Below are 21911 nucleotides of genomic sequence, written 5' to 3'. Positions count from 1 at the left end.
CCCAGGCGTTCCCAGGCCAGTCGAGAGACATAGTCTCTCCAACGTGTCCTGGGTCTCCCCGGGGGTCTCCTACCGGAGGGACATGCCCTGAACACCTCACCAGGGAGGCGTCCAGGGGGCATCCTGATTAGATGCCCAAGCCACCCCATCTGGCTCCTCTCAACGCGGAGGAGTAGCGACTCTACTCCGAGTTCCTCCCGGATGGCAGAGCTTCTCACCCTATCTCTAAGGGAGAGCCCAGCCACCCTACGGAGGAAGCTCATTTCAGCCGCTTGTACCCGTGATCTTGTTCTTTCGGTCATGACCCAAAGCTCATGACCATAGGTGAGGGTAGGAACGAAGATCGACCGGTAAATCGAGAGCTTCGCCTTTCGGCTCAGCTCTCTCTTCACCACAACGGACCGGTGCAGAGTCCGCATTACTGCAGACGCCACACCGATCCGCCTGTCGATCTCCCGCTCCATTCTTCCCCCACTCGTGAACAAGACCCCGAGGTACTTAAACTCCTCCACTTGGGGCAGGATCTCCTCCTTTACCCGGAGAAGGCACTCCACCTTTTTCCGGTCGAGAACCATGGCCTCGGATTTGGAGGTGCTGATTCTCATCCCAGCCGCTTCACAGGCGGCGGCGAACCGATCCAGTGATAGTTGGAGGTCACGGGCCGATGAAGCCAACAGGACCACATCATCCGCAAAAAGCAGAGACGCGATCCTGAGGTCACCAAACCAGATCCCCTCAACACCATGACTGCACCTAGAAATTCTGTCCATAAAAATTATGAACAGAATCGGTGACAAAGGGCAGCCCTGGCGGAGGCCAACCCTCACCGGAAACGAGTTCGACTTACTGCCAGCAATTCGGACCAAACTCTGACACCGATCGTACAGGGAGCGGACAGCCCGTATCAGCGGGCCCGACACCCCATACTCTCGGAGGACCCCCCACAGGACCCCCCGAGGGACACGGTCGAATGCCTTCTCCAAGTCCACAAAACACATGTGGACTGGTTGGGCAAACTCCCATGCACCCTCGAAGACCCTGCTGAGGGTGTAGAGCTGGTCCACTGTTCCACGCCCAGGACGAAAACCACATTGCTCCTCCTGAATCCGAGGTTCGACTATCCGGCGGACCCTCCTCTCCAGTACCCCTGAATAGACCTTACCAGGGAGGCTGAGGAGTGTGATCCCCCTATAGTTGGAACACACCCTCCTTCTTAAAAAGAGGGACTACCACCCCGGTCTGCCAATCCAGCGGCACTGCCCCCGATGTCCACGCGATGTTGCAGAGTCGAGTCAACCATGACAGCCCTACAACATCCAGAGCCTTAAGGGACTCTGGGCGGATCTCATCCACCCCCGGGGCCTTGCCACCGAGGAGTTTTTTAACTACCTCGGCAACTTCAGCCCCGGAGATACGAGAGCCCATCTCCAGGTCCCCAGGCCCTACTTCCTCACTGGAAGGCGTGTTGGTGGGATTGAGGAGGTCCTCGAAGTATTCCTTCCACCGATCCACAACATCCCGAGTTGAGGTCAGCAGCACACCATCACCACTATACACAGTGTTGACAGTGCACTGCTTTCCCCTCCTCAGACGCCGGATGGTGGTCCAGAACCTTTTCGAGGCCGTCCGAAAGTCGTTCTCCATGGCCTCACCGAACTCTTCCCATGCCCGAGTTTTTGCCTCGGCAACCGCCGTAGCTGCGCTCCGCTTGGCATGCCGGTACCCATCTGCTGCCTCAGGAGTCCCACAGGCCAGTAAGGCCCGATACGACTCCTTCTTCAGCTTGACGGCATCCCTCACCGCTGGTGTCCACCAGCGGGTTCGGGCATTGCCGCCACGACAGGCACCAACCACCTTGCGGCCACAGCACCGGTCAGCTGCCTCAACAATGGAGGCACGGAACACGGTCCACTCGGACTCAATGTCCCCTGCCTCCCCCGGGACATGGTCAAAGCTCTCCCGGAGGCGTGAGTTGAAGCTTCTTCTGACAGGGGACTCTGCCAGGCGTTCCCAGCAGACCCTCACAACACGTTTGGGCCTGCCAGGTCTGTCCGGCATCCTTCCCCACCATCGGAGCCAACTCACCACCAGGTGGTGATCAGTTGACAGCTCCGCCCCTCTCTTCACCCGAGTGTCCAGAACATGCGGCCGCAAATCCGATGACACGATCACAAAGTCGATCATCGATCTGCGGCCTAAGGCGTCCTGGTGCCAAGTGCACATGTGGACGCCTTTATGTCTGAACAAGGTGTTCGTTATGGACAATCTGAGACGAGCACAGAAGTCCAATAACAAAACACCACTCGGGTTCAGATCAGGGGGGCCGTTCTTCCCAATCACACCTCTCCAGGTCACACTGTCATTGCCGACGTGAGCATTGAAGTCACCCAGGAGGACGAGGGAGCCCCCAGAAGGGGCACTCTCCAGCACTCCCTCTAAGGACTCCAAAAAGGGTGGATACGCTGAACTGCTGTTTGGACCATAGGCACAAACAACAGTCAGGATCCGTCCCCCCACCCGAAGGCGAAGGGAGGCTACCCTCTCATCCACCGGGGTAAACTCCAATACACAGGCACTGAGCTGGGGAGCAACCAGAATTGCCACCCCTGCCCGTCGCCTCTCGCCATCGGCAACTCCAGAGTGGTAGAGAGTCCAACCCCTCTCAAGAAGACTGGTTTCAGAGCCCTTGCCGTGCGTCGAGGTGAGGCCAACTATATCTAGTCGGAACTTCTCAACCTCGCGCACCAACTCAGGCTCCTTTCCCACCAGAGAGGTGACATTCCATGTCCCTAGAGCCAGTTTGTGCAGCCGGGAATCAGACCGCCAAGGTCCCTGCCTCCGGCTGCTACCCAAAACACAATGCACCCGACCCCCTTGGCCCCTCCTGCAGGTGGTGAGCCCACGGGAAGGGGGTTCCATGTTGCCTCTTCGGGCTGCGCCCGGCCGGACTCCATGGGCAGAGGTCCGGCCACCAGGCGCTCGCCAACGTGCCCCACCCCCAGGCCTGGCTCCAGGAGGGGGCCCCGGTGACCCGCATCCGGGCAAGGGAAACTTGGTACCAAAGTTGTTGGAACCAAGCACAACTGCTTTAAGTCAAGCCTGTCACGTACATGTCAATCAAAAAAGGAAATGGGCGGGCTAAGATAACGGAACAACCAATGAAAAAAAAAGCACTGTTATCACGTGATTCGGTTACGGCGGAAACTGATCAATACTTGCCCACTGATCAGAGCATGGAACAGAGTAAGTCGTATCTTGTTTTAATAAATTCACACCTTGTTTGACACAGGTAATGACAACTCGATTGCTGTAAGAGAATGTTTCCCAGATAATTAGCGTTGCATGTGTGTGGGCATGATGCAAGTTGAGCAGCCAAAAAAGATGCAGTTTTGGGATGAAATGACTCTGTGGTGGCATCAGTGATCTTCTACGCTGTGGTCTGCTGTTGCTGTGGAAGCTCAGAGAGGGACAGGAAGAGACTTAACAAACTTGTCAGAAGTGCTGGCTCACTCCTGGACTGTTCTCTGGACTCCATTGATGAGGTGGGTGAGAGGAGGATGTTAGCCAAGCTCACATCAATTATGGACACCCCCTCTCACCCCCTACAGGGGGCCTTAAGCAGCTCCTTCAGCAGCAGACTGTTACACTTACGGAGTAAAAAGGAATGATACCGCAGGTCATTCATCCCAACTGCAGTCAGATTGTACAACATTCACAACTCTTAATGTAGCACCAATAACCCATGGTTTGGCATATTTTTCTCCGCACTACTTAATTATACGGAATGTCTTATTTGCACATCTCTTATTTGCACCTTCATTTTTCTTCATATTGTCTGACATTCCTTCTGTATATAATTTTTAATTTCTGTATATAATGTATAATGTACATAGTAATGTACATAACATAAGAGTCTTTTTTATTTTTTTTTATTTTAGTACTTATTTTAGTACTAAATATGCCAAACCATGGGTTATTGGTACACCACGGGCTACCACGGTAACACGGGAATTTCCCCGATGTGGGATCAATAAAGTTTATCTTTATCCTTATCCTTTTTGCAATACAAAGGATGGTCAACTCAACAAGAAGGGTAAATAACAGAAAGGAACAGATCATAATAGCAAGATTACAAATAGGGCACAGCAACTTAAATAATACCTTATATATGGGGGGGATATTCAAGTGGGTTATGTGAGCATTGTCATGAGCTGGAGACAACAGAACATGTGCTTTTGGTATGTGGGTGGTATAGTGAGGAGAGGAAGCTGATGAGGGAAGGACTGAGGAAGATAAGAATGGATGGTGGGGACGAGAGGGGAATTTTGAGATTTCTAGAGAGTTCAGGCGGAAGAAAGGACGTTTTTAGATTTCTAGCCAATACCGGGGTAGGATTTCCGGTAACGTATTGCGTCACTTCCTGTCTTCTCAATCGTTTGCTCTGTGCACGGTGTGTTGTATTCACTTTACTTAAAATTCAATTTAAATAAAATTGAACACTTGGGACATTCTAGTCACCTGATAACAGTGAGAAATAACCCATATTAAACAAATACAGGGCTCCACCGATTATCAGCGTTAGCATAACCTCACCATCTCTTTCACCCGATGTCTTTGTCTGTTCAGCGTGTGAAATGTTTAGTTACTCCTCTGCCTCCTTTAGTGAAGGGAATCGGTGCAGAAAGTGTAGTTTATTTACGGCTAAGGAGGCCAGACTTAGTGAGCTTGAGACGCGGTTCCGCAGTTTGGAGTTAGCTGGAGTTGTGTCAGGTAGCCAGGAGAAGCTAGCTGCTGCGGAGCCACCTAGCATAGCTACAGCTAGCGGTCCTCCGGCAGCAGCCGGCTAGCCAGGGCGGCTGGGTGACGGTTCGCAGGAAGCGTAGCCCAAACCAAAGGCCCACGGTGCACCACCACCTGCTTCCCGTGGCTAATCGTTTTTCCCCACTCTGCGACACACCTGATGAGAAACCAACCCCGGTAATTGGAGACTCTGTTTTGCGCTACGTGAAGCCGACTCCAGTGACCATAGTTAAGTGCATTCTGGGGGCCAGAGCGGGCGACATAGAAGCCAATCTAAAGCTGCTGGCGAGAAGTAAACGTAAATTTGGTAAAGTTATTATTCACGTCGGAGCAAACAACACCTGGCTTCGTCAGTCGGAGGTCACCAAAATTAACATAGAGTCGGTGTGCAACTAATCAAAAACGATGTCGGACTCCGTAGCATTCTCTGGTCCCCTCCCCAATCTGGCCAGCGATGAAATGTTTAGCCACATGTCATCGCTTCGTCACTGGCTGTCATGGTGGTGCGCCAAAAACCAGGTGGCCTTTGTAGAGCACTTTTTGGGGAAAACCTGGTCTGATTAGGAGAGACGGTGTCCATCCCACACGGGATGGTGCCTCTCATTTCTAGTAACTAGGCTAATTTTATTAGACCCAAAGTGACCTGACAAACCAGGGTCCAGACCAGGATGCCGAGTTGTAGTCTTACACACCACTCTGCTGCTTCCATAGAACCCTCATCCACCAACAATAATATATTTAACACTATAGAGGTAGTCTCTGTTCCACGGTTAAAAGTTTGCCAAGCACAGAGCAGGGGAGCGGTCAATCACCATAATCTTATTAAAATTAATACCAAAGCACAAGTTGGAGAAACTAATATCACAATTAAGTGTGGACCGTTAAATATTAGATCTCTTTTGTGTAAATCCCTGTTAGTGCACGACCTGATAGCGGATCATCACATTGATTTATTTTTTCTTACTGAGACCTGGCTTCAGGAGGAGGAGTATGTTAGCTTAAATGAATCTACTCCTCTACTCACTCAAAGTTATTAATTAATCCTAGACCAAAACATCAATCAATCAATCAATCTTTATTTATATAGCGTCTTATACAATCAAAATTGTTTCAAGGCGCTTTCCAGAATCCCAGGGCCTGACCCCAGACAAGCAACAGTGGCAAGGAAAAACTCCCCTTTAACAGGAAGAAACCTTGAGCAGGACCAGGCTCATGTAGGGGGACCCTCCTGCTGATGGCCGGCTGGCATTCATTTGAAAGCCTGACTCTTGGCATCACCCATCTGAACTGGAAGACAGAAAAGCCACTTTTGTTTGTAGTTGTATATTGGCCCCCTGCTGGGCCACATTCGGAGTTCCTTTTTGAGTTCCTTGATTTCTTATCTGACTTAGTCCTTAGAACGGACACAGTTATTGTCATTGGAGACTTTAATATCCATGTAGACATTATAAATGACAGCTTTAGAAATGGCTTCATTTCATTACTTGAGTCAGTTGGTTTCCTCCAGCAGATAAACCAACCAACTCATAGCTTCAACCACACCTTAGATCTAGTTCTGACTTATGGTGTTGAGGTAGAACATGTGTCAGTGTTCCCTCAGAACCCCCTCCTGTCAGATCATTCATTGATCACTTTTACATTTAAGGATTAAGGATTCTTCTATCCTCAGAACACAGTCTTACTATGGCAGATGTCTTTCAGATAATGCTGTAGCTAAGTTTAAGGAAGCAATCCCTGTGCTAATCCCAGGACCACCGTGTGTTTCCCCAGGGATCAATCATTATAATCTTAGCCCTGCTGAGGTTGACTCTATTGCTGAAGGTGCAGCAACCTCACTGCGAATCACGCTTGATTCTGTTGCCCCCCTGAAAAAGAAAATAGTAAATCAGAGGAGGTGTGCCCCCTGGTATAATTCACATATCAGGACCCTCAATCAGAAAGTGCGAAGACTGGAAAGGAAATGGCATTCTTGTAAAATAGACAGCTATCATGTAGCCTGGAAAGACTGTCTATTAGTTTACAAAAAGGCCCTTCGCAAGGCTAGAACAGCTTATTTTTCTTCTTCAATTGAGGAAAATAAGAACAACCTCAGGTTTCTTTTCAGCACTGTGGCCAAATTAACCAAGAGTCACAGTGTTTTAGATCCACGTATCCCTCCTTCCCTTAGTGGTGAAGACTTCATGAGCTTCTTCACTGATAAAGTTCTAGCCATCAGAGAAAAAGCTAACCAGGCCATCCCAACAACTGGACCATCACCAGATGTGCTGACTGGAAACATACAGGTTCTCCAACGAGCCCTTAAACTCCTTCAGCCCTATATATTTTTCTGAGGCTTTATCGCTAATTCAGAAATCCACCTTTTTGAAAAAGCTTATTGTTACTAATTCTGTAGTTCCAGTTACTATCATAGACAGACAAATTATCATACTTAGGGGGTCGTCTTATCATTAGGTTAACATCTTAGCGATGGTGTTATAGGCCAAGGCTGCCGGGGTCCAGAAACATGATCACCTGACAGGCCAGGGTCATGGTTTCCTCTCCTCTCCTCTCCTCTCCTCTCCTCTCCTCTCCTCTCCTCTCCTCCTCTCCTCTCCTCATGCTGATTCTTGTGTAGTTTTTCTGCCACCCCCCCCCCCCCCCCCCACTTCCGCCTTCTGTATTCATTTACAGGTATTGCCGCCTTCAGAGCTGCATGATGACCCTGCTGACCCACTCGGCCGGCGGCTTGCATAAATAGTGTATTTTTGTATGTGTTTTTGTATGTGTTTCTGTGCTCTGTGCTCCTCCTCTCCTCTCCTCTCCTCTCCTCTCCTCTCCTCTCCTCTCCTCTCCTCTCCTCTCCTCTCCTCTCCTCTCCTCTCTCTCCTCTCCTCTCCTCTCCCTCTCCCTCTCCCTCTCCCTCTCCCTCTCCATTCTATCCTCGACCTGTCCTCCCCCCCTCCTCTCTCTCTACCCAGCCGGCCATCAGCAGGAGGGTTTCCCTACATGAGCCCGGTCCTGTTAAAGGTGGAGTTTTTCCTTGCCACTGTTGCTTGTCTGGGATTAGGCCCTGAGATTCTGGAAAGCGCCTTGAAACAATTTTGATTGTAAAAGACGCTATATAAATAAAGATTGATTGATTGAGATTGACCGGAATATTGAAAAGGCTGTAAGGAAGCGTAAAAGGCTCAAACATCAATAGGTGGCAGTAATGCAAGAGCTTGGATGCAAACTGCCGTTAAACCCAAGTAGAAGAAGACGATCCGGTAGTGACTCACAACGGGAGACTACCTTCCTCGTCGAATTATTATTTACATGTAATTGAAATTATAAAATGCCGAGTGGTAAAAATCTTAGAAGAAGAAGAGACTCGTCAGACGACGAGGAAAATGACATCGCTGAAGAGCTTAGGTCAAGTAAATTTTAACTTATTTCAGCGCCGTAGACGTAGGGACACTCGTGGTTTTCTCTCATTGGCATTTCTCGTTAATCTTGTCTTGTTGGTCTTTTAGATCGAAAGTTGAAGAGGCAAAAGAGCTTCAGAGTTTGCGGAAACGACAGACTGGAGTCAGGTAGAACATATAAGCAACCAAATCCATGTATTTGTATTTGTAAAATCGCAGCTGTAAATTGATCGTCACCTTCACTGTGTCTAGTCTGACTGCGCTGTTAGTGGGAGAGAAACTGCCACCAGACGCCGAGATTGATGTAAGCAGCATTTTTGTTTCTTTTAATCTATCAAGAATCATCCGTGGCTTTTACTTGGAAGTGTTGATAAACTCATAATTCATCTCAGAACGATCCTTTTAAACTGAAAACTGGAGGAGTTGTGGACATGAAGAAAGTCAAAGATAGGAATAGGGATATGTAAGTTTGTTCAAAAAGAGCTCACTATAAAATCCCTAAAGACAAACATTTTCATCCAAAATTCACCCAAAATGGCATTTACATTTCACTTGTAGGACTGAAGATGAAACGGATCTCAATCTGGGAACATCCTTTTCTGTGGAAACCAATAGAAGAGATGAAGATGCAGACATGTATGTCATATTCCATTTGACTTTACTTTGTTATAACACATTGTTAGACTTAAGTAACATTCCATTTACATTTCTTCCTATAGTCACCAAAATAAAATGTACCATTACACAACATACGTTACTTTATGGTATAAAGTCATCGATATAACCCCAAATGACACTCTCCATTTACTAATAATTTAATAATGAAATGCACCTTAATGTAACATTACACCTCTTTTTTTTTTAAAATTCTTTTTAATCTTATGTATATATTCAGCAAATATTCTCTGCAATACTGTTCCTGGTACTGCCTGATGGAATTTAATGGTCTGAAAATGTAGTGACAATGAAGGAATCTTATCAAATACACAAATTTGTTATCACAGGATGAAATATATTGAGACAGAGCTGAAGAAAAGGAAAGGCCAGGTGGAAGCTGAAGAGCAAAAAGTTAAGGTGAAGAATGCAGAAGACCATCTGTACGAGCTCCCAGAAAACATTCGTGTCAACTCTGCCAAGAAGACAGAGGAGATGTTGTCCAATCAGATGCTCAGTGGAATTCCTGAAGTGGATCTCGGCATTGAGTGGGTTTTCAAGATTTCCTATAAAGATCCTGTCATCTGTTTTGAGAATCTTAAAAGGGTTTTGTTAGGAATTTTCTTGTCAATTCTTTTACAGTGCAAAAATAAAGAACATCATCAACACAGAAGAGGCCAAAGCCAGGCTTTTGGCAGAACAGAGGAACAAGAAAAAGGACCAGGGCACTTCGTTTGTGCCCACTAACATTGCTGTCAACTATGTTCAACACAACCGCTGTGAGTTTGAGCAATCTTTACACATTGGAGCTTAAATGCTGACAACGTAAAATATGAGAAGGTTCTAAATCAATAAATGTCTTCTCTCAGTCTATCATGAGGACATGAATGCCCCACAAAGACACCACCGGCACAGAGAAGAGCCCAAAGTGAGGCCACTGCGTGTGGGTGACACAGAGAAACCAGGTCCTGAGGGTGAGAAAAAGTCCTGCTGTATCAGTGGCTTTATTGAAAGGTTTTTGTACGCTAATAGAATTAGTTCCTAACCTCTGCATGGCCTTCTCTTCACATCACAGCACCATCTCCACCCAATTACCGCAAGAGGCCAAACAACGAAAAGGCCACTGATGACTACCATTATGAAAAGTTCAAGAAGATGAATCGGAGATATTGAGGAGCTGTGCTTGTTTTCCAACCTGACTTTAAAGCCAGAGTATTGTTTGTAAAAATTGTAATAAAAAAACCTCTCTGGACATTGCGAACATTATATTTCTTATGTGATGTGTTAATAGGAAATTGTTCAACAGTGTTGCTGCTTCAGAGAATGATTTTTTCAAGCATTTGACTTGAGTGTTATTAAACTTTAATACAAAATTTCAGTTGCCTAGTGCTCTAACAGTAAAAAAAATGCAAGGAAAAGACATTAATTGGAAATTCATTGACAAAGTATACAACCGGTTAAAAGAAGTGACCTCATTTTATCTTTATTTTCATGACAATTTACATTGTCAATCTGCCTCATGTTAACTCAAGACTAAATCTTTGTTATTTGAGCAGAAAAGCAGTGTCTCTTCTACAAATTCCAGGGTCGCTTGCTGGAACACTCTTTCAAGTTTCACCTTATGAACATGCAAGCCAGTCTTAGGGCCAAATTAGGGTTCCTTTACTGTAATAAGGCCTTTTTCACACTCGCTGCCCACCATACTGTGGTAAAGACAGCCATATTCCTTATGCTGATGATATCTATGAAATGGCCCCCAAGTCTGCCCTTAATGTTCTCCACAATTCCGCCTTCTGTTTCGCCTCTGCCTTCTTCCACTCACCATTGTGGTCTGTATAAACTGACAGACTGACCCTCCCTCCGCATCAACACTGAGTCCTACTCTACTGGCGAAAACACTTCATACTTCTCCATCCGGAATCTTTAGCCGTTTGGAGAAGAAAACGGTTAATCTAAGTTACTGCATAGGAGATGGTTTTAATCCAGTCAGTCAGTCAGGATACACACACGGAAGCATGCGGAGAGATCTCTACTAAATGTACACAGTTCTGATCTTATATAGTCAAAGGCCCACCTCTGTGGCGCGGACACAGGACGTCTTCACAGTAGGTGCGCGCTGCATGCACTGCAGGAGTTTGGTGCCTTCACAGCATGTGCTCCGGCTGGCGCAAGAAGTTGAATGACTGAGAACCCCCCCGCCCCCCAGTCGTTTGACGCTGGTCTTCTTTGAACCTTTGTTTCCTTGTAAATGAATGAGGAACCAAACGAACTCATCTGCTCTCCCAGTCTCCACCACACCCCTCCTACATTTCCATTTCAACCCTTCCTTTTGCACTCAATTAACATTTCACAATCAAATGCCATTTCAATTTCCTCCTTTTGTATACAATTTACATTTCACAATCAAATGCCATTTCAATTTCCTCCTTTTGTATACAATTTACATTTCACAATCAAATTCCTTTTCAATTCCCCCCTTTTGATCCTACTTGGATCAACCTGATTTTGACAGTAAACTTGAAATATATCAGCAACTTAGTCCATCTTTATAATCCTCTTCCAGTTCACATTCAGATGAATTGTAAAGTCCGGTTTCTTGTGTGGTGCTAGGGAGAAGATGAGTAGTACTGCTGCTATTGATATCACACCCAGGACACACGGAAATTTCCTCAGGATCCGGTTGGTCTGTCGCGGGATGCAGAGGCTTTCCTTGGAGGCTCATCTTGTTCTTTCGTTGGTGACTTGGCACGCCACGTGGAGCAGCAGCGACGCTAGTTCTACTCCCTACTGACCGGCTCCTTCGGTTCTGGCACCTTCTTGCAGTGGGACGCGTGGATCCACATTGCTCTCTTGGCCACTTTCACCGCGGTCTGAGTCACCAGCAGGACTTGGAATGGACCATGCCACCTTTTCTGGTTCCACCTGGTCCTCCGGGAGTCCTTGATCACCTCGTAGTCCCCTGGATGTAACTGATGGAGCTGTTGGTCCGCTGGAGACAGCAGTGCCGCTTTCACTCGTGCCCGGATTTCTGCAGATATAGGGTCAGAGAGATTAGTGTGAGCAGTGCATTTACAGATTGCAACCTGTGAGGGGAGAAGGACAGCGTCCAAAAGAGCTGCCACCAGCCGATGATTCAAGATAGGAGCGCCGTCAGACTTGAGGAAGCCCCTGTGCTTCCATAATGCTCCAAAGTCATGAACTACACCAAAGGTGTACCTAGAATGAGTGAAGGTGGTAACTGACTGGTTGGCTGCAAGGTGGCAAGCTCTGGTAAGGGCCACCAATTCAGCGGCTTGAGCTGTGTAGTTGGATGGTAATGATGCAGATTCAACAGTGCCGCAGGAGTCACAGACTGCGTAACCGGCTTTGCACCGGCCTGTGTCCGGATCCCGGGATGCTGACCCATCGACAAAGAGAACAAGATCAGGATTGATAAGAGGTTGATCCATGAGGTCAGCACAAGACACAGAGAGTTCCGTCACGCAATCAAGAGGGTTGCCCTCCTCCGGGATGGGGAGGAGGGTGGCTGGATTCAAGACATTGCAGCGTTTGAACATCAAACAGTTGACAGACACAAAAACAGACAAGTTGACAGACAGACACAGACAAGTTGACAGACGCAGCGCAGCGCATGGGATCCCAGTAGACAGTGGTTAGGTGGACTGAGGCTTGTGCATAGAAACGCTCCTCATAATTTGTGTCCTGGCTTGGTGCGACGTGGGCAGTACAGTGCACTGCATCATCTGTTTGCAGATGTGCAGCAGGGCCCACTCTGCCTTTTGCCCATTGTAATAGCATGCTTGACTCTGAGTGGGGCAGCCCCCAAATGCAAATCCATTTAAATTCCAGGGTTACAGGAGTAGCTAACATAACAATAGATGAATATACGAATAGGTTAATCACGTTTGCGTGTGGATGTTCCCGTGGTGGTGTGGTGTGATACTTTGTCTGAATCGTGGTTGGATGCTCCTCAGCCGGCTCCACCTCTCTTTCTAGTCAGTCCAATTGTTGCCGTGGTTCCGAATGGAATTGGTGCTCTGAGTGTCCCCGTCCTCTGCCCTGCGGGTACCCTCTGCCATGCCCTCTTCCTCTTTTCTGGGGACAGTATCGTGACCAGTTTCCATTCCGACCACAATAGTAGCAGGAGTCTGAGTCTTCCTGCCCCTGGATCGGTGGTGGCTGTCGTGTCTGAGGTGGGTCTCAAGATGGGACACGTGGAGGGCCTCCTGCGTTGTGTCGTCTGGCGCCATCTGGTGGAGGATACTTGAGGAGAGCCAGTTGTTTTTGCTGCAGGGCTCTCTTTGTGTGCTTGTCCTGTTCTTCTGTAGCGGTCTTTCTTTCCTGCTGTCGTTTGTACTGGTGATCAGCATACTTTACCACCATGGAGAGTCATCATTCTGGCCATTTCAGAGGACGTCGGGAAATAGTCTCGAAAGAAGTCAGTCAGACAGTTCGCCATTGTAGCTCCTCCTTTTTTTCCGGACGAGGGAGGTGTTTTGCAGCTTCCAAGATGTCTGCTTCTGTCCAGGGCCTGTTGTCCCGTTCTCTCGTCCCCCTGGTGGCTATAGGGAAAAATGATGTTCGTGGACTCACCTCACAGGCCGTACCTGAGGTTGTTGGGTGGAGTCCTTCTGGCGGGTGAAGGTAATCTGGGGTGGGCAGAGGCAGAAGAGGCGAGCTCAGGGCCCGTTGGGGTGAAGGAGGCCGCAAGGGGGCAGTCAGGCTGGATGGTGGTGGTTGATAAGGCAGCGGGAAGGTAGTTTCAAGAGAGGCGGATGGCCTGGCGTCGGATTTCCAGCTGTCCTGCAGAGACGGAAAAGGGGGAGAAGAAGGGGAAGGGGAAGGGGGAGGTTTCTGCTCGGGATTTGCTATCTTAACTGTCCCTACTTTCAATTGTGTCATTGCCTTTTGACACTTTTGGTCAGAAGACACATTTTTCTCAAAACAGAGGTGAATGCAACATCATCATCTAAAAACCTATGCTGCAGTCACATTATGACTTTTTTGACGTTTGCTGGTCAAGAAAACATCATTTTTTGTCAGGAGACACAGTTATTTCAAAACAGAGGTGAATGCAACATAATCATGTGAAAACGTATGCTGCAGTCACATTATGACTTTTTTGACGTTTTCTCGTGGAGAAAACATCATTTTTGGTCAGGAGACACATTTATTTCAAAACAGAGGTGAATGCAACATGATCCTCTGAAAACTCATGCTGAAGTCACATTATGACGTTTTTGACGTCTGCTCGTGGGGAAACCATCACTTTTGGTCAGGAGACACATTTATTTCAAAACAGAGGTGAATGCAACATGATCATGTGAAAACGTATGCTGCAGTCACATTATGACTTTTTTGACGTTTTCTCCTGGAGAAAACATCATTTTTGGTCAGGAGACACATTTATTTCAAAACAGAGGTGAATGAAATATGATCATGTGAAAACGTATGCCGCAGTCATATTATGACTTTTTTGACGTTTTCTCGTGGAGAAAACATCATTTTTGGTCAGGAGAAACATTTATTTCAAAACAGAGGTGAATGCAACATGATCATCTGAAAACTCATGCTGCAGTCACATTATGACTTTTTTGACGTTTGCTCGTCAAGAAAACATCATTTTTGTCAGGAGACACAGTTATTTCAAAACAGAGGTGAATGCAACATAATCATGTGAAAACGTATGCTGCAGTCACATTATGACTTTTTTGACGTTTTCTCGTGGAGAAAACATCATTTTTGGTCAGGAGACACATTTATTTCAAAACAGAGGTGAATGCAACATGATCTTCTGAAAACTCATGCTGAAGTCACATTATGACGTTTTTGACGTCTGCTCATGGGGAAAACATCATTTTTGGTCAGGAGAGACATTTATTTCTAAACAGAGGTGAATGCAACATGACCATGTGAAAACGTATGCTGCAGTCACATTATGACTTTTTTGACGTTTTCTCGTGGAGAAAACATCATTTTTGGTCAGGAGAGACATTTATTTCAAAACAGAGGTGAATGCAACATGACCATGTGAAAACGTATGCTGCAGTCACATTATGACATTTTTGACGTTTTCTCGTGGAGAAAACATCATTTTTGGTCAGGAGACACATTTATTTCAAAACAGAGGTGAATGCAACATGATCATGTGAAAACGTATGCCGCAGTCACATTATGACGTTTTTGACGTCTGCTCGTGGGGAAACCATCACTTTTGGTCAGGAGACACATTTATTTCAAAACAGAGGTGAATGAAACATGATCATCTGAAAACGTATGCCGCAGTCACATTATGACGTTTTTGACGTCTGCTCGTGGGGAAACCATCACTTTTGGTCAGGAGACACATTTATTTCAAAACAGAGGTGAATGAAACATGATCATCTGAAAACGTATGCCGCAGTCACATTATGACGTTTTTGACGTCTGCTCGTGGGGAAACCATCACTTTTGGTCAGGAGACACATTTATTTCAAAACAGAGGTGAATGCAACATAATCATGTGAAAACGTATGCTGCAGTCACATTATGACTTTTTTGACGTTTTCTCCTGGAGAAAACATCATTTTTGGTCAGGAGACACATTTATTTCAAAACAGAGGTGAATGAAATATGATCATGTGAAAACGTATGCTGCAGTCACATTATGACTTTTTTGACGTTTTCTCGTGGAGAAAACATCATTTTTGGTCAGGAGACACATTTATTTCAAAACAGAGGTGAATGCAACATGATCTTCTGAAAACTCATGCTGAAGTCACATTATGACGTTTTTGACGTCTGCTCATGGGGAAAACATCATTTTTGGTCAGGAGAGATTTATTTCTAAACAGAGGTGAATGCAACATGACCATGTGAAAACGTATGCTGCAGTCACATTATGACACGTTTTTGACGTTTGCTCGTGGGGAAACATCACTTTTGGTCAGGAGACACATTTATTTCAAAACAGAGGTGAATGAAACATGATCATCTGAAAACGTATGCCGCAGTCACATTATGACGTTTTTGACGTCTGCTCGTGGGAAACCATCACTTTTGGTCAGGAGACACATTTATTTCAAAACAGAGGTGAATGAAACATGATCATGTGAAAACTCATGCTGCAGTCACATTATGACGTTTTTGACGTCTGCTCGTGGGGAAACCATCACTTTTGGTCAGGAGACACATTTATTTCAAAACAGAGGTGAATGCAACATGATCATGTGAAAACGTATGCCGCAGTCATATTATGACTTTTTTTATGTTTTCTCGTGGAGAAAACATCATTTTTGGTCAGGAGACACATTTATTTCAAAACAGAGGTGAATGCAACATAATCATGTGAAAACGTATGCTGCATTCACATTATGACTTTTTTTATGTTTTCTCGTGGAGAAAACATCATTTTTGGTCAGGAGACACATTTATTTCAAAACAGAGGTGAATGCAACATAATCATGTGAAAACGTATGCTGCAGTCACATTATGACGTTTTTGACGTTTTCTCGTGGAGAAAACATCATTTTTGGTCAGGAGACACATTTATTTCAAAACAGAGGTGAATGCAACATGATCTTCTGAAAACTCATGCTGAAGTCACATTATGACGTTTTTGACGTCTGCTCGTGGGGAAACCATCACTTTTGGTCAGGAGACACATTTATTTCAAAACAGAGGTGAATGAACATGATCATGTGAAAACTCATGCTGCAGTCACATTATGACGTTTTTGACGTCTGCTCGTGGGGAAACCATCACTTTTGGTCAGGAGACACATTTATTTCAAAACAGAGGTGAATGCAACATGATCATGTGAAAACGTATGCCGCAGTCACATTATGACTTTTTTTTGTTTTTCTCGTGGAGAAAACATCATTTTTGGTCAGGAGACACATTTATTTCAAAACAGAGGTGAATGCAACATAATCATGTGAAAACGTATGCCGCATTCACATTATGACTTTTTTATGTTTTCTCGTGGGGAAAACATCATTTTTGGTCAGGAGAGACATTTATTTCAAAACAGAGGTGAATGCAACATGATCTTCTGAAAACTCATGCTGAAGTCACATTATGACGTTTTTGACGTCTGCTCGTGGGGAAAACATCATTTTTGGTCAGGAGACACATTTATTTCAAAACAGAGGTGAATGCAACATAATCATGTGAAAACGTATGCTGCATTCACATTATGACTTTTTTTTGTTTTCTCGTGGAGGAAAACATCATTTTTGGTAAGGAGACACATTTACTTCAAAACAGAGGTGAATGCAACATAATCATGTGAAAACTCATGCTGAAGTCACATTATGACGTTTTTCACGTCTGCTGTGGGGGAAAACATCATTTTTGGTCAGGAGACACATTTATTCCAAAACAGAGGTGAATGCAACATGATCATGTGAAAACGTATGCCGCAGTCATATTATGACTTTGTTGACGTTTTCTCGTGGAGAAAACATCATTTTTGGTCAGGAGACACATTTATTTCAAAACAGAGGTAAATGAAACATAATCATGTGAAAACGTATGCCGCAGTCACATTATGACGTTTTTGACGTTTTCTCGTGGAGAAAACATCATTTTTTGTCAGGAGACACAGTTATTTCAAAACAGAGGTGAATGCAACATAATCATGTGAAAACGTATGCCGCAGTGACATTATGACGTTTTTGACGTTTTCTCGTGGAGAGGAGAAAACATCATTTTTGGTCAGGAGACACATTTATTTCAAAACAGAGGTGAATGCAACATGATCTTCTGAAAACTCATGCTGAAGTCACATTATGACGTTTTTGACGTCTGCTCATGGGGAAAACATCATTTTTGGTCAGGAGAGACATTTATTTCAAAACAGAGGTGAATGCAACATGACCATGTGAAAACGTATGCTGCAGTCACATTATGACATTTTTGACGTTTTCTCGTGGAGAAAACATCATTTTTGGTCAGGAGACACATTTATTTCAAAACAGAGGTGAATGCAACATGATCATGTGAAAACGTATGCCGCAGTCACATTATGACGTTTTTGACGTCTGCTCGTGGGGAAACATCACTTTTGGTCAGGAGACACATTTATTTCAAAACAGAGGTGAATGAAACATGATCATGTGAAAACTCATGCTGCAGTCACATTATGACGTTTTTGACGTCTGCTCGTGGGGAAACCATCACTTTTGGTCAGGAGACACATTTATTTCAAAACAGAGGTGAATGCAACATGATCATGTGAAAACGTATGCCGCAGTCATATTATGACTTTTTTTATGTTTTCTCGTGGGGAAAACATCATTTTTGGTCAGGAGACACATTTATTTCAAAACAGAGGTGAATGCAACATAATCATGTGAAAACGTATGCTGCATTCACATTATGACTTTTTTTATGTTTTCTCGTGGGGAGAAAACATCATTTTTGGTCAGGAGACACATTTATTTCAAAACAGAGGTGAATGCAACATGATCTTCTGAAAACTCATGCTGAAGTCACATTATGACGTTTTTGACGTCTGCTCGTGGGGAAAACATCATTTTTGGTCAGGAGACACATTTATTTCAAAACAGAGGTGAATGCAACATGATCATCTGAAAACTATGCTGAAGTCACATTATGACGTTTTTGACGTCTGCTCGTGGGGAAAACATCATTTTTGGTCAGGAGACACATTTATTTCAAAACAGAGGTGAATGCAACATGATCATGTGAAAACGTATGCCGCAGTCATATTATGACTTTTTGACGTTTTCTCGTGGAGAAGAAAAACATCATTTTGGTCAGGAGACACATTTATTTCAAAACAGAGGTAAATGCAACATAATCATGTGAAAACGTATGCCGCAGTCACATTATGACGTTTTTGACGTTTTCGTGGGAGAAAACATCATTTTTGGTCAGGAGACACATTTATTTCAAAACAGAGGTAAATGCAACATAATCATGTGAAAACGTATGCCGCAGTCACATTATGACGTTTTTGACGTTTTCTCGTGGAGAAAACATCATTTTTGGTCAGGAGACACATTTATTTCAAAACAGAGGTAAATGCAACATAATCATCTGAAAACGTATGCCGCAGTCACATTATGACGTTTTTGACGTCTGCTCGTGGGGAAACCATCACTTTTGGTCAGGAGACACATTTATTTCAAAACAGAGGTGAATGAAACATGATCATGTGAAAACTCATGCTGCAGTCACATTATGACGTTTTTGACGTCTGCTCGTGGGGAAACCATCACTTTTGGTCAGGAGACACATTATTTCAAAACAGAGGTGAATGCAACATGATCATGTGAAAACGTATGCCGCAGTCATATTATGACTTTTTTTATGTTTTCTCGTGGAGAAAACATCATTTTTGGTCAGGAGACACATTTATTTCAAAACAGAGGTGAATGCAACATAATCATGTGAAAACGTATGCTGCATTCACATTATGACTTTTTTTATGTTTTCTCGTGGAGGAAAACATCATTTTTGGTCAGGAGACACATTATTTCAAAACAGAGGTGAATGCAACATAATCATGTGAAAACGTATGCTGCAGTCACATTATGACGTTTTTGACGTTTTCTCGTGGAGAAAACATCATTTTTGGTCAGGAGACACATTTATTTCAAAACAGAGGTAAATGCAACATGATCATGTGAAAACGTATGCCGCAGTCACATTATGACGTTTTTGACGTTTTCTCGTGGAGAACATCATTTTTTGTCAGGAGACACATTTATTTCAAAACAGAGGTGAATGCAACATGACCATGTGAAAACGTATGCTGCAGTCACATTATGACATTTTTGACGTTTTCTCGTGGAGAAAACATCATTTTTGGTCAGGAGACACATTTATTTCAAAACAGAGGTGAATGCAACATGATCATGTGAAAACGTATGCCGCAGTCACATTATGACGTTTTTGACGTCTGCTCGTGGGGAACCATCACTTTTTGTCAGGAGACACATTTATTTCAAAACAGAGGTGAATGAACATGATCATCTGAAAACGTATGCCGCAGTCACATTATGACGTTTTTGACGTCTGCTCGTGGGGAAACCATCACTTTTGGTCAGGAGACACATTTATTTCAAAACAGAGGTGAATGAAACATGATCATGTGAAAACTCATGCTGCAGTCACATTATGACGTTTTTGACGTCTGCTCGTGGGGAAACCATCACTTTTGGTCAGGAGACACATTTATTTCAAAACAGAGGTGAATGCAACATGATCTTCTGAAAACTCATGCTGAAGTCACATTATGACGTTTTTGACGTCTGCTCGTGGGGAAAACATCATTTTTGGTCAGGAGACACATTTATTTCAAAACAGAGGTGAATGCAACATGATCATGTGAAAACGTATGCCGCAGTCATATTATGTTTTTTGACGTTTTCTCGTGGAGAAAACATCATTTTTGGTCAGGAGACACATTTATTTCAAAACAGAGGTAAATGCAACATAATCATGTGAAAACGTGCCGCAGTCACATTATGACGTTTTTGACGTTTTCTCGTGGAGAAAACATCATTTTTGGTCAGGAGACACATTTATTTCAAAACAGAGGTGAATGCAACATAATCATCTGAAAACGTATGCCGCAGTCACATTATGACGTTTTTGACGTCTGCTCGTGGGGAAACCATCACTTTTGGTCAGGAGACACATTTATTTCAAAACAGAGGTGAATGAAACATGATCATGTGAAAACTCATGCTGCAGTCACATTATGACGTTTTTGACGTCTGCTCGTGGGGAAACCATCACTTTTGGTCAGGAGACACATTTATTTCAAAACAGAGGTGAATGCAACATGATCATGTGAAAACGTATGCCGCAGTCATATTATGACTTTTTTTATGTTTTCTCGTGGAGAAAACATCATTTTTGGTCAGGAGACACATTTATTTCAAAACAGAGGTGAATGCAACATATCATGTGAAAACGTATGCTGCAGTCACATTATGACTTTTTTTATGTTTTCTCGTGGAGAAAACATCATTTTTGGTCAGGAGACACATTTATTTCAAAACAGAGGTGAATGCAACATAATCATGTGAAAACGTATGCTGCAGTCACATTATGACGTTTTTGACGTTTTCTCGTGGAGAAAACATCATTTTTGGTCAGGAGACACATTTATTTCAAAACAGAGGTGAATGCAACATGATCTTCTGAAAACTCATGCTGAAGTCACATTATGACGTTTTTCACGTCTGCTCGTGGGGAAAACATCATTTTTGGTCAGGAGACACATTTATTTCAAAACAGAGGTGAATGCAACATGATCTTCTGAAAACTCATGCTGAGTCACATTATGACGTTTTTGACGTCTGCTCTCGGGGGAAAACATCATTTTTGGTCAGGAGACACATTTATTTCAAAACAGAGGTGAATGAAACATGATCATGTGAAAACGTATGCCGCAGTCATATTATGACTTTTTTGACGTTTTCTCTCGTGGAGAAAACATCATTTTTGGTCAGGAGAACATTTATTTCAAAACAGAGGTGAATGCAACATGATCATCTGAAAACTCATGCTGCAGTCACATTATGACTTTTTTGACGTTTGCTCGTCAAGAAAACATCATTTTTGTCAGGAGACACATTTATTTCAAAACAGAGGTGAATGCAACATGATCATGTGAAAACGTATGCTGCAGTCACATTATGACGTTTTTGACGTTTTCTCGTGGAGAAAACATCATTTTTGGTCAGGAGACACATTTATTTCAAAACAGAGGTGAATGCAACATGATCATCTGAAAACTCATGCTGAAGTCACATTATGACGTTTTTGACGTCTGTTCGTGGGGAACCATCATTTTTGGTCAGGAGACACATTTATTTCAAAACAGAGGTGAATGCAACATGATCATGTGAAAACGTATGCTGCAGTCACATTATGACTTTTTTGACGTTTTCTCTCGTGGAGAAAACATCATTTTTGGTCAGGAGACACATTTATTTCAAAACAGAGTGAATGCAACATGATCATGTGAAAACGTATGCCGCAGTCACATTATGACGTTTTTGACGTCTGCTCGTGGGGAAAACATCATTTTTGGTCAGGAGACACATTTATTTC

General features: G+C 44.2%; 1 protein-coding gene across 1 annotated transcript; it reads left to right on the top strand.

Annotated features, from left to right (window-relative positions):
* Window positions 1-7888: 7888 nt before the first annotated feature.
* Window positions 7889-10089, top strand: c5h9orf78 (chromosome 5 C9orf78 homolog). The gene is made up of 9 exons (XM_057034285.1): window positions 7889-8190; window positions 8292-8351; window positions 8436-8487; window positions 8576-8646; window positions 8742-8819; window positions 9188-9385; window positions 9480-9616; window positions 9707-9811; window positions 9913-10089. The coding sequence occupies exons 1-9, from the start codon at window positions 8114-8116 to the stop codon at window positions 10008-10010; spliced, it is 876 nt and encodes a 291-aa protein (XP_056890265.1). The 5' UTR covers window positions 7889-8113; the 3' UTR covers window positions 10011-10089.
* The last annotated feature ends 11822 nt before the right edge of the window (window positions 10090-21911 follow it).

Source organism: Takifugu flavidus, chromosome 5 (genome assembly GCF_003711565.1).
Source record: "Takifugu flavidus isolate HTHZ2018 chromosome 5, ASM371156v2, whole genome shotgun sequence".
NCBI lineage: Eukaryota > Metazoa > Chordata > Actinopteri > Tetraodontiformes > Tetraodontidae > Takifugu > Takifugu flavidus.
Note: the sequence above shows the minus strand (reverse complement) of the source record. Positions and strands in the feature narration are given on the sequence as shown.

Excerpts from the sequence above, each read along its gene's own strand:
- c5h9orf78 (XM_057034285.1), top strand. The coding sequence starts at position 8,114 with ATGCCGAGTGGTAAAAATCTTAGAAGAAGAAGAGACTCGTCAGACGAC. Across the intron at positions 9,617-9,706 it reads CTATGTTCAACACAACCGCT|TCTATCATGAGGACATGAAT; the intron begins GTGAGTTTGAGC and ends GTCTTCTCTCAG. Across the intron at positions 9,812-9,912 it reads AGAGAAACCAGGTCCTGAGG|CACCATCTCCACCCAATTAC; the intron begins GTGAGAAAAAGT and ends TTCACATCACAG.